The 13,663-nt window shown below is 39.5% G+C and overlaps 1 protein-coding gene across 1 annotated transcript in view; it reads left to right on the forward strand.

Annotated features, from left to right (window-relative positions):
- The window catches only part of ADGRV1 (adhesion G protein-coupled receptor V1), a 552,816-nt gene that overhangs the window by 102,003 nt on the left and 437,150 nt on the right, over nt 1-13,663 (forward strand). Inside the window, exons 27-30 of the mRNA XM_027970511.2 lie at nt 634-773; nt 3,084-3,693; nt 8,108-8,323; nt 13,433-13,648. Coding sequence (XP_027826312.2) covers nt 634-773; nt 3,084-3,693; nt 8,108-8,323; nt 13,433-13,648 — 1,182 coding nt within the window. The remainder of the gene's footprint in view (nt 1-633; nt 774-3,083; nt 3,694-8,107; nt 8,324-13,432; nt 13,649-13,663) is intronic.

A 13,663-nucleotide genomic window follows, 5' to 3' on the forward strand; every position in this document is an offset into this window, starting at 1 on the left:
ATTACTGTCCTAATTTTGGGATTCCTTAATGTCTTGTCCACATATTTAATGTTCAACATAAAAGCGGAACATACTTCCTAGGACAAAAGTACTTCTTTGTTTAGACTTTGGCATCTTTTTAGTTATAGGACTGGACTCTGTGAGACCAGGAAAGATAGACCTGTTATATCGTAATATGATGAAAATAGGAGTAGAATTACTGCACATTTGGAAGCCAAGAATCTGTGCAGTCAGTCTGGTGAAAATCATAGAAAAACTACTGTTTTATAAAAGTAGAAGTCATTTTGGCTCATGTTCTTCCAAGGTCAGCAAATGTCGTGAGAGACTTTCCTCCTATGCTCTGTGTGGAAGAATGTTCTCTTTCATAGAGAAGAAAAAGAAAAACAAGTTTTCCTTATTCATCTTCAAGTGCTTATACAGCACTTGTATGTCACGTTGGAGCCCAAACAGAGGAAGGTCATAAAAGCACGAATATTGTGGCAGCCATTTGTGTCTGCCTTTCTTTCTAAAGCAAATTAGAACACACTCAGTGAATGGTGCAACTCTTTTCAAAAAGTTGTTCCTTGCTTTTCCCTTTGGTTTGTAAATTACTGATTAACATTTTCTTCTGTTTGTTGGAACTTATTCATGCAGCCAGTCTAGGAGTGGCTTCCCAAGTTCTAGTGACAATTGCAGCCTCTGACCATGCTCATGGTGTATTTGAATTTAGCCCTGAGTCACTTGCTGTCAGTGGAACTGAACCAGAAGATGGATACAGTACTGTTATATTCAATGTGAGTACATTCTTTCCTCCAGTCGTAGACCTTTTCTGTTTTTTTTTTTAAAACACTGTTTTATTGTATTATTAAGGCATACTTTATGTTAATTTTTTTCTATGGAAGTGGAGGGGATTGAATCTGTTGCAGGAATAGGGACCCCTTCCAGGGCCCGAAACTGGGCTCTTGTCTAACACCCAGAAGTGAATTCTTCCAAGGAGACACACGTGCTGACAAAGCAAGAGATTTTATTGGGAAAGGGCACCCTGGTGGAGAGCAGTAGGGTAAGGGAACCCAGGAGAATTGCTCTGCTGGTGGCTCGCAGTCTCCGGTTTTATGGTGATGGGATTAGTTTCCGGGTGGTCTTTGGCCAGTCATTCTAATTCAGAGTCTTTCCTGGTGGTGCACGCATTGCTCAGCCAAGATGGATGCTAGCGAGAGGGATTCTGGGAAGTGGACGGACACGTGGTGTCTCCTTTAGACCTTTCCTGAACTCTTCCGGTTGGTGGTGGCTTATTAGTTCCGTATTCCTTACTGGGATCTCCTGTCATAAAACAACTCATGCAAATGGTTACTATGGTACCTGGCCAGAGTGGGCGGTTTCAATCAGTGTGCTTCCCCTAACAAATCTAGTAGCACAGACAATTCAAATTAATAATTAAACAGTGATTTGTCTTTTGTCTTTGTATTTCATTTTGCATGCATTGTGATTCTGAGGATTCCTGACTCTTTAAGAAGTATCTATTAATAAAGTATAGTTTTCTATCTTAATTCAGATGGACTGTGGCAACATCTCCAAATTCTAATTGACTTACTACAACAAAGATCTGTTTTTCACTCATGTTTTATGTCCCATCTGAAGTTGGCTGTCATCAATCACTTAGGACTAAGAGTTGCAAAGGCTGTAACTCAATAGATACTTCTGTCTCCACTGACTGGGGAGATGTGGTTGGGGGAAACTGCACACTTGGCTTTTCAGCTTCTTTCTGGAGGTCATTCACAGCATTTCCATTTAACTTCTTTGGTCAAAGCATGTCACATGACAACGTGAAAGTAGTTGGGTAGAGAAGTGTAATCCTGGCTTGTATCTTTCCCAAAAGGAAAGAAAATGCAAAACATTTGTGAATAGCAATAATAATACCATCTCTATGTGGTCTGTGTATGTGTGTGTGTGGGGGGGGTATGTATATGTGTTTCTACTCTACATTCATCCAGTAGGAGTTAAGGCTTCTTTTGTTAGATAATTTAGAGGAGCCAAAAGCTTGGTCAGTGTCTTCAGATTTTATTCAAAGGATGAAGAAAGATCACTCAAAATATATCTTTTCTGTATTCTATGGCAGATCTGCAGTAAACTGTTGTGGAATAAATTAAACAGCTTTAGAAAGGATAATTAAATCCTCAAGAAAGAAAGGAAAAAGGATTCAGGGAAAGCATCAAGTTTATAAAGAAATTTTTAAATAAAAATTCCTGTCTCTAATTGAATCAGCATTTTTATTTTAAGTATAAAAATTACTTTTAGTTGGGACTTAACTTGAAGTCTGGCTTTCCTGGTGGCTCAGACAGTACAGAATCTGCCTGCAATGCAGGAGACCTGGGTTTGATCCCTGGGTTGGGAAGATCTGGAGAAGGAAATGGCAGCCCACTCCAGTATTCTTGCCTGGGGAATTCCATGGACAGAGGAGCCTGGCAGGCTTCAGTCCATGAGGTTGCAGAGTTGGATAAGACTGAGCAACTAACACTACAGTAAATTAAAGTGATTTTTTTTTAAAAAGATTTTTCATTCTTTTTAACATACTATTGACAAAAGCATTTCTTGCTTCTTAAATATATAACCTTGGGTCGAGTGCATTTTTTGGTGAATTTTTGTTTTCCATAGTATATTGAAATTAAATATAGTCCGTTTTAAAAGATGAGTCTTATGGCTAACTTTTCAGAAAAATTATCAGTCATCTATTCCTTACAATAAAGTGTATACCATCTTTGCAGGAAATGTAAACATTTTCCTGAATGTACAATATAATACACTGTTAATTGCATTTGCTTTATTACTGATATATGTTGTAGTTGCAGAAATGATACAGCTGCAGTTTAGTTAGAAGATAAGCATGTTCCTTCAATCTGTCATTTCATACAATAGTCATTTTAAGTGGGACTCCCTGAGGGTCTTCAAAGATGGGTAGTGCATTGCCTTCAGGAACCTTATATTCTTCAGAACAGCTATATAAAATAAAATTACAAATTAATAACCTGTTGTTTTGTATATCCAAACCTCTAAGTTGGTGGATTTCATGCCTGTTTTAACATATTTTAATATTAAATATTTTAAAGATTATGAGAAGTCATGGGGCTCTGTCTCGAGTGATTTTGCTTTGGAGCATAGACTCTGACCCTGACGGCGATCTGGCCTTCACCTCTGGCAATGTCACATTTGAGATTGGACAGAAGAGCGCCAACATCACAGTGGAAATATTGCCTGATGAAGATCCAGAACTGGATAAAACATTCTCTGTGACCATCCTCAGCGTCTCCAGTGGCTCTCTAGGCGTTCGTACTAACGCCACACTAATTGTTTTGGCTAGTGATGATCCTTACGGGGTCTTCATCTTTTCTGAGAAAAATAGACCTATTAAAGTGGAGGAAGCAACCCAGAACATCACGTTGTCAATAATAAGGTTAAAAGGCCTCTTGGGAAAAGTTAAAGTCACATATGCAACACTGGATGATATGGAAAAGCCACCTCATTTTCCACCTAATTTAGCCAGAGCAACTGAAGGGAAAGACTATATACCAGCTTCTGGATTTGCTGTTTTTAGAGCCAATCAGAGTGAGGCAACAATAACTGTTTCAGTCTTGGATGATGATGAGCCAGAAAGGTCGGAGTCTTTGTTTGTTGAACTACTCAACTCTACTTTAACAGAGAAAGTGCAGAATCGCCCAAGTAAGTAACCATTAGTGTGTTGTTTTTATTATTAGAGGTAAGAATTCTGAAACAAATTAAGAATTTGGTATAGTAAAAATATTCTGTAAAAATAGTAAGCTCTAACTTTACTAGCATCCTCTTACAAAAGTTTATAAGGCAAATAGAAGCAAGACGTGTGAAAATGTGCTGTCGTGTTTTAAAACTGTTATAGTCCCAGACTAAATTTTTATTTTTTTAATTTTTTTAAGGTGTTATTTTTATTTTTATTTTTATTTTTTTTTTTAATTTTAAAATCTTTAATTCTTACATGCATTCCCAAACATGAACCCCCTCCCACCTCCCTCCCCATAACGTCTCTCTGGGTCATCCCCATGCAACAGCCCCAAGCATGCTGCATCCTGCGTCAGACATAGACTGGCGATTCAATTCACATGATAGTATACATGTTAGAATGTCATTCTCCCAAATCATCCCACCCTCTCCCTCTCCCTCTGAGTCCAAAAGTCCGTTATACACATCTGTGTCTCTTTCCCTGTCTTGCATACAGGGTCGTCATTGCCATCTTCCTAAATTCCATATATATGTGTTAGTATACTGTATTGGTGTTTTTCTTTCTGGCTTACTTCACTCTGTATAATCGGCTCCAGTTTCATCCATCTCATCAGAACTGATTCAAATGAATTCTTTTTAACGGCTGAGTAATACTCCATTGTGTATATGTACCACAGCTTTCTTATCCATTCATCTGCTGATGGACATCTAGGTTGTTTCCATGTCCTGGCTATTATAAACAGTGCTGCGATGAACATTGGGGTACATGTGTCTCTTTCAATTCTGGTTTCCTCGGTGTGTATGCCCAGAAGTGGGATTGCTGGGTCATAAGGTAGTTCTATTTGCAATTTTTTAAGGAATCTCCACACTGTTCTCCATAGTGGCTGTACTAGTTTGCATTCCCACCAACAGTGTAGGAGGGTTCCCTTTTCTCCACACCCTCTCCAGCATTTATTGCTTGCCCAGACTAAATTTTTAGAAATGCTTATGGAATCTGGTATGACTGATATCTCATACTATTTGTACTAGATATTGTAGCTTCTGGAACCTTCTGAAATCAATCTGGGGTTCCAAGGACAGTCCTGGTAGCAAGATCCTGAGTCTCTTTCACCTTGATCCACCCTAGATGGTTCCTTAACCAGCAGAGTCTCTTTGTATCCGTGGGAAGCAGTACAGAGAGATGGTGGATCTGGCAACTGCGTGAGGGAAGGGGGAGAGGGCTGTGTAGTAGTGAGAAGACTTTGGGGGTCATCCTGAGAGTTGAGATGAAGGCCCTGGTTGGGGATAAGAATGAGGAATGAGGGGTGAGTGATGACCTGTGTTGGGCAGAGGATCTGGCTCTGCAGCTTCTATTTGGATAGAGCAGCCTCTCCCCCTGGGGTCATGGCTCAGTAACTTTGGAGGGAGTGGGGGCTGCTGTCACAGAGCCGGCCTGAGCTAGGGGCTCACAGTAGCTTGTTTGTTAGTCACATCTCTCTCTGAAGACCTATAACTTTAGATAGGGGATTTTATATAAAGAGAAGAATCTAGATTTCCTAGAATAAGGCAGTAAGAAAAGGAAAGAAGATCGGTGATATTAATTTAATATCAATTTAATGTCAGTTTTAGGATAACATTTGTAAATATGATATTAAGTAGATATCTTTTAAAATATAATAAAACTATCTTAAGAAAATTGGAATTAAATAGTCGAAAGAGTTGAGATCTACATGTTGGCTATGTTCTACCATTTAGATTAAGATTTCTTACAAGTATATTTTGTCACCTTACTGATACATTGTGTAGTGAGCACCATTCTTGCCCACATTGTAATTGTAGTCCAGAACTGTAAAAGGAAAGTTGCTTTTTTAGGTTAACTGCTATCATTGAATTTTTAGATTACAGTCAGGGTTAAAATTCTCACACAGTAACCTATCCCTTGTTTTGTTAGCATGATTTAGCATCAATTACCATAGCAATACATTGCCCTAAAACCCAGTAAGTAGTCTTAGTAAGAATTATAAAGGGGCTTTCCAGGTGGTGCAGTGGTAAAGAATCCGCCTGCCAATGCAGGACACCCAGGAGATGCCAGTTGAATCCCTGGGTCAGGAAGATCCCCTGGAGGAGGAAATGGCAACCCACTCCAGTATTCTTGCCTGAAAAATTCCATGGACAGAGAAGCCTGGTGGACTACAGTCTCTGGGGTCACAAAGCGCTGGACACGACTGAGCGACTGACTACAAGAATTATATGGTAGAGCCCACTTTCCAAGGAACTGCAGTTTACTAAGTGAGCTAGAAGTAAAACCGGATAGAAGGATCACATGTAGCCAGTGGCTAGCTAGGAGCTGTGGATGCTGGTGTCGGATAACTTAGGTCCAAGCGTATCATAATAAATTGTTGCCCCAAAACTTTTAAAGCCTAAGTTTCCTTATCTATAGTTCAGACTTATTATGGAGATTAAATATGATAATACAGGTGAAAATGAACATAGGGTCTGGCATATGGTAAGCATTAAATAAATGTGAACAATTATTAATAAAGTGGTATATGCAGGATATCACTGTGCTATGGATTGGAAGAAACAGTCAACATGTGTTTGTTTATGCTGGATATGTTCCTGGAACCACGCAGCATACTTGGGGAAACTCAGACTCAGCATAAGCTGTGAAGTGAAACAGTTAAAAAACAATTAAGTGCATTAGAAAGGAAACAGTAAATGTCATTAAAAATGAAGAGAAAGAATAATTCAGTGCAAATCTATGTGATACAGTCTCAGTTTTAATAGGTAGAATCACGCACTTTGAGGAAACAGTGTGAGAGGAGCGGTGATGACCTGGCAGAGGGCAGGACGAACAGTCGTGGGTGGAGGAAGGTTATCTACCTGGTTTGCTGAGGAATTGCAGAAAGGGAGCTGCAGCTTGCCAAACCCTTACATGATGTCTCTAAAATGTGTCCAGCAGGTTCTAGTCTAATGCCTTAGCTGACTGCCTCATCCTCTTTGCACGTCTGATTCCTTATCTGTAAGACATGGACAGTGTTACCCACCACACAGAGATGGTATGGGAATTAAATTACTGGATGTTAGGAAAGTGCTTGAACAATGCCTGTCAAGTAGTGCACATGCATAAAATGTCATCTGCTGCTGCAGCCCTGGGTTACTGCTGTTTTCCCCCAATGTAGTTGAATTTAATTATATCGATTTACAGTTTGTGATTTTAACTATATAATTTAGTGTGACCTGGAACTGTTTATCATTGAAATTAAATGATAAACAAGTCATTACTTGTTTTAGATTACGTTGTCTGAAAATACTGAATTTTATTGTCACATGCTTTCAAATACCACCACAGTTGGAAATGTTCTAAATATGAACTCAAAATTGTTTACTTGTAATATGAGCCTGCTGATGCTTCATTTGTGTCAAAGTTCATAAGAATTGTTTTGGCAAGGGTGCTAAGTCAGAATTGAATCTAGAAGGCAAGTCAGGGAGAGTTTGTGGAGGGTCTTAAATGCCTTCAAAATAAGTTTTGTGCTCCCCCAAATCAGTGGCAAGTAAGACGAGAGTCTTAAAGATAGGCTTAGAAGTATAGCAGTAAAAGCATAGGTAAGCACACTCTTTCTATACCAGCTTTGGCATGACTATTAATTGAGATGGCACAGGCGGAATAGGTTTGTGGGGAAGGACGGAGAGAGGCAGTAATTGAATTGGAGTGTGATGATACTCAGCTCCTCTTCGAGGACAAGGAACTAAATGACTTTCCTGCTCAACTTTGTAACTGTAGTGGCTTAAAAAAATTTATAGCATGCTGGTAACTAATTGGAAGAGCATAATTCTGTAAGTTTCATCGTGATCTGTTATAATTTTATGTGAAGTGATGATTAATTATCTTCTAATCATGTTTTCTTTTGAGAAATTTCTAATACCTATTAAAATAATCCTTGTAGGGTAATTATTCCTTTGCTATAATAAAAGTCACCCTAGAAGTTACAGGGAAGTAGGAACTTTCTGTTTATTTTTGTATCCCCAACATCTAAATTCATGCTGGTACATAGTAATCGATAAACATTTTTGATATAAATAGTAGAAAACACAAAATGATAACCCCATTTGTTTCACGGATCTTGCTGCGGCTTCTTTAAAAAAATCTTTTTATTGAAGTATAGTGGATTTATAGTGTTCTGTTCATTACTGCTGTATAGCAAAGTGATACACACACACCCCACACATACATTCTTTTTCATATTCTTTTCCATTATGGTTTATAACAGGATGTTAATCATAGTTCTCTCTGTTATATAGTAGGATCTGTTGTTTATCCATTCTATAAATTGGCTGAGGCTTCTTGATGACGTTTGACGAGTTGTTAGATTTTTGATGTATTAGTTTTTCTTTCTTTCAGTTCCAAACTCTCCACGCCTGGGGTCTAAGGTAGAAGCTATTGCTCAGTTAATTATCATTGCCAATGATGATGCCTTCGGAATTCTTCAGCTCTCAGCACCAGTTGTTCGAGTAGCAGAAAATCATGTTGGACCCATTATTAACGTGACAAGAACAGGAGGAGCATTTGCAGATGTTTCTGTGAAGTTTAAAGCTGTGCCAATAACTGCAGTAGCCGGTGAGAAAAGACATCTAAGGAGCAGTAAAGTGTTTTGAGGGAAATTGTATCCTTGATTAACAAAGCCAGTCAAAGATGTAGTGAGAAAAATCAACCAGAAAGCAATAATACCTTTGCATCTTTTTAAGGCACAAATCTAGACTTTTTATTATGTATTTATGACATTGATTTTGCAGAATTTATGAAAACAGCTGGCAAATTGTATATGAATTTAAAAGGTTAATATGTACAAACCAATAAAAAGTAAACCAAGGAAGGCATTGTTAGGCTTTCTCCCTGAGTGCTTTTAGGTTTTTGGAAGGGATTCATGTGTAAATAATAATGAGGAATGCAGGATAAAACGTGCAGCTGTATAATTGCAGTATTGCCAACAGTTATGTCTCTCAACTCATTTATTCTATTGTTTGTTTATTTATGAAAAACATGGTAGAGACAGTTATTAACATTAACTATTTTATGTATAAGCAGAAGGATTTTATTGCCAAATGCAAACATTAGGAGACAGTCTTCTTTCGTAGTTCAGTTATGGCCTCTTAGGGAGTTTTGCCTACGAGCTATTCAGTTAGAACCTTTTTAGTGTGCACTCAAAAGTCATGCGGAGGAGGCAGTGGCACCCCACTCCAGTACTCTTGCGTGGAAAATCCCATGGACGGAGGAGCCTGGTAGGCTGCAGTCCATGGGGTCGCAAAGAGTTGGACACAACTGAGCGACTTAGCAGCAGCAGCAGCAGCAGCAGCAGCAGCAGCAGCGGTCATGAGTGTGAATGGATAGGATAACCCGATTGATATTTTGAAATAAATCATTTGGATGTGACGCTGCTTGAAAAGAAAATAAAGCAGGCTTACCTAGTCCCTGCTGTGTGTATGAATGACGTGAGTGTGTGTATGTGTGAGTGTGTGTGTGTGTGAGTGAGTGTGTATGTGTATGGGGGAGTATAGCCCAGAGGAATGCCTATAAACAGAGAGCATTACACTTTGACAGTTTGTAAGGATTGATCCGTGTTCTAGGAAATTAGCCTATAAAGTCCATAAGTGCGTGCATGCTAAGTCACTTCAGTCATGTCCGACTCTTTGGGACCCTGATGGCCTGTAGCCTACCAGACTCCCGTCTTTCCCTGGGATTCTCCAGGCAAGAATACCGGAGGGGGCTGCCGTGCTTCTCTAGGGAATCTTCCTGACCCCAGGGACTGAACCTGCATCTCTACCTCTCTCTTTTCCTCATTTGCTGTTTGACCAGAGGCAAAGCCACCCTGAGTGATATGCTTTTGCCGTTGTTGTTCAGTCATGTCCGACTCTTTGTGACCCCCATGAACGGTAGCACGCCACGCTCCTCTGTCCTCCACTGTCTCCTGGTGGTGTTGATGGTCAGTCGCTAAGTCATGCCTGACCCTTTGTGACCCCATGGACTGAAGCACGCCAAGTTTCCCTGTCCTTTATTATCTCCAGGAGTTTGCTCAAATTCATGTCCATTGAGTCACTGATGCCATCCAACCATCACATCCTGTGTCACCCTCTTCTCCTCTTGCCCTTAATCTTCTCCAGCATCAGGGTCCTTTTTAGTGAGTCAACCCTTCACATCAGATGGCCAAAGTATTGGAGCTTCAGCTTCAGCATCATCCATTCAGTGAATGTTCAGGACTGATTTCCATTAGGATTGACTGGTTTGATCACCTTACTGTCCAAGGGACTGTCAAGAGTCTTCTCCAACACCACAATTCAAAAGCATCAATTCTTCTGTGCTCATCCTTTATAGTCCAAATCTCACATCCATACATGACTAAACTGGAAAAACCATAGCTTTGACTAGATGGACTTTGGTTAAAGTGATGTCTCTAGTTTTTAATATGCTCTCTAGGTTTGTCTTACCTTTTCTTCTAAGGAGCAAGGGTCTTTTAATTTCATGGCTGCAGTCACTGTCTGCAGTGATTTTGGAGCCCAAGAAAATAGTCTGTCACTGTTTCCACTGTTTGCCCATCTATTTGCATGAAGTGATAGGACCGGATGCCATGATGTTAGTTTTTTGAGTGTTGAATTTTAAGCCAGCTTTTTCGTTGTCTTCTTTCACCCTCATCAAGAGACTCTTTAGTTCCTCTTCACTTTCTGCCATTAAAGTGGTATCATCTGCATTTCTGAGGTTATTGATATTTCTCCTGACAGTCTTGATTCCAGCTTGTGATTCATCCAGCCTGGCATTTTGCATGAATTAATGGCACTCTGCTTAGAATTTAAATAAGAGAGATGACAACATGTAGCCTTGTCATACTCCTTTCCCAATTTGGAACCAGTCCATTGTTCCTGTTCCATTCCAACTGTTGCTTCTTGACCCACATACAGATTTCTCAGGAAGCAGGTTAGGTGGTCTGGTATTCCCATCTCTGAAGGAATTTTCCACAGTTTGTTGTGATGCATAGTCAATGGCTTTAGCATAGTCAGTGAAGCTGAAGTAGATGTTTTCTGGACTCCCCTTGCTTTTTCTATGATCCAACGGATGTTGGCAATTTGATCTCTATTTCCTCTGCCTCTCTGAACTTTGCTTTTACATCTGGAAGTTCTTGGTTCATGAACTGCTGAAGCCTGGTTTGAAGGATTTTGAGCATTACCTTGCTAGCATCTGAAATGAGGGCAATTGTATGGTAGTCTGAACATTCTTTTGCTTTGCTCTTTTTTTGATTCTGAATGAAAACTAGGTCTTTTCCAGTCCTGTGACCACTGCTGCTTTCTAAATTTGCTGCCGTATTCAGTACAGCACTTTCACAGCATCATCTTTTAGGATTTGAAATAGCTCAGCTGGGATTCTGTCACACCCACTAGCTTTGTTCATAGTGATTCTTGCTAAGGCCCTCTTGACTTCACACACCAGGATATCCAGCTGTAGGTGAGTGACCACACCATCCTGCTTATCCAGGTCATTAAGACCTTTCTTCTGTAGTTCTTTTTTGTGTTATTGCCACCTCTTCCTAATCTCATTTGGTTCTGTTAGGTCCTTACTGTTTCAGTCCTTTATTGTGTCCATTCTTGCATGAAATGTTCCCTTGATATCTCCAGTTTTCTTGAAGAGATCTCTAGTCTTTCCCATTCTATTGTTTTCCTCTACTTCTTAGCACTGTTTTTTTTTTTTTTTTTTTAAGATGATCTTCCTGTCTCTCCTTGCTCTTCTCTGGGACTCTACGTTCAGTTGGGTGTATCTTTTCCTTTCTCCCTTGCCTTTCACTTCTTTTCTTTTCTCAGCTATTTGAAAAGCCTCCTCAGACACCCACTTTGGCTTCTTGCATTTCTTCTTCTTTGGGGTTTGGCCATCATCTCCTGTGTAATGTGTTGAACCTCTGTCCATAGTTCTTCAGGCACTCTGTCTATCAGATCTAATCCCTTGAATCTATTTGTCACTTCCATGGTATAATCCTAAGGAATTTGATTTAGGTCATACATGAATAGTCTAGTAGTTTTCCCTACTTTCTTCTTAAGCCTGAATTTTGCAATGAGGAGCTCATGGTCTGAGCCACAGTCAGCTCCAGGTCTTGTTTTTGCTGACTGAATAGAGCTTCTCCATCTCTGACAAAGAACATAGTCAGTCTGATTTCATATTGACCATCTGGTGATGTTTATGTGTAAATTCATCTCTTTTGTTGTTGGAAAAAGATGTTTATTATGACCAGCATGTTCTCTTGACAAAACTGTTAGTGTTTGCCTGGCTTCATTTTCTACTCCAAGGCCAAACCTGCCGCTTACTCTGGGTGTCTCTTGATTTCCTACTTTCACATTTCAATCCCCTATGATGAAAAGGAAATCTTTTTTGGTGTGAATTCTAGTAGGTGTTGTAGGTCTTCATAGAACCATTCAGCTTTGGCTTCTTTGACATCAGTGGTTGGGGCAGAGACTTGATTACTGTGATTTTGAATGGTTTTTCTTGGAAACAAACTGAGATTGTTCCATCATTTTTGAGATTGCACCCAAGTACTGCATTTTGGACTATTCTGCCGACTATGAGGGCTACTGTATTTCTTCTAAGTGTTTTCTTGCCCACAGTAGTAGGTATAATTGTTCTGAATTAAATTTGCCCATTCCCATCCATTTTAGTTCACTGACTCCTAAGTTGTTAATATTCAATCTTGCCATCTCTTGCTTGACCATGTCCAATTTATCTTGGTTCACGGACCTAACATTCCAGGTTCCTATGCAATATTGTTCTTTAGAGCATCAGACTTTGCTTTCACCACCAGATACATCCACAGCTAAGTGTCGAGAAAGAAGTTCCTGCTTTGGCCCAGCCACTTCATTCTTATTGGAGCTATTAGTAATTGTCCTCGTCTCTTCCCCAGGAGCATATAGGACAGCTTCTGACCTCTAGGGTTCATCTTCTGATATCATATCTTTTTTCCTTTTCATACTGTCAATGAGGTTTTCAAGGCAAGAGTACTAGAGTAATTTGCCATTTTCTTCTCCAGTGGACAGCATTTTGTGAGAACTCTTTGCTATGACACATCCGTCTTGGGTGGCCCTACACAGCATGGCTCATAGCTTCGTTGCATTACACACACCCCTTCCCCATGACAAGGCTGTGATCCATATAGGGTATACATTAGCAGCTTTTAATCCAACTCTATAGAAAAATTCTTGTTTTCCAGCTGTGAGATTGATGATATTGACGTACCCATCTCTGTGCAGCAGTGTAATTGGTCTTCCCAGCGAGATCAGAATTCTTGTTTTGTTCATTTTGAAAGTACCCTACATATTTTTTTATTTTTGTAAATAAGAGGTCATCTTGTGGTAGTGAATGATTCATGTGCATATCCATATCTACATGTCTGTGTATGTTTGTGTCATCTATATATGTATTTGGCCACTAGAACACTATGTATATGTATTTCTAAAAATGAAGACATGAACTTGAATAGCCAGGATGGTTTTTCATTATTGTGTTGTATCAAACCCATTTTCTTCTTGCAAGAGAGGTGAAATCTTCTGTTTAAAATAAATGCAATCCCTGTCCTCAGAAACGTCTTGCAAAGTGTGTCCATGAATTGTGATATGTCATAGTATTTCCCTAGTATATGGGGAGTTTATTATCATGTCCTAGAAGAAGTTTTAGCATTTTTTTTTTTTGTCTTTGTAGGTGAAGATTATAGTGTAGCTTCATCGGATGTGGTCTTACTAGAAGGGGAAACCAGTAAAGCTGTGCCAATATATATCATTAATGACATCTACCCTGAGCTGGAAGAATCTTTTCTTGTGCAACTGCTGAATGAAACAACAGGAGGGGCGAAACTCGGGGCGTTAACAGAGGCAATCATTATTATTGAGGCCTCTGATGATCCCTATGGATTATTTGGTAATGAGACTAGTC

The sequence above is a fragment of the Ovis aries genome, chromosome 5 (assembly GCF_016772045.2).
Source record: "Ovis aries strain OAR_USU_Benz2616 breed Rambouillet chromosome 5, ARS-UI_Ramb_v3.0, whole genome shotgun sequence".
In the NCBI taxonomy this organism is placed as follows: domain Eukaryota; kingdom Metazoa; phylum Chordata; class Mammalia; order Artiodactyla; family Bovidae; genus Ovis; species Ovis aries.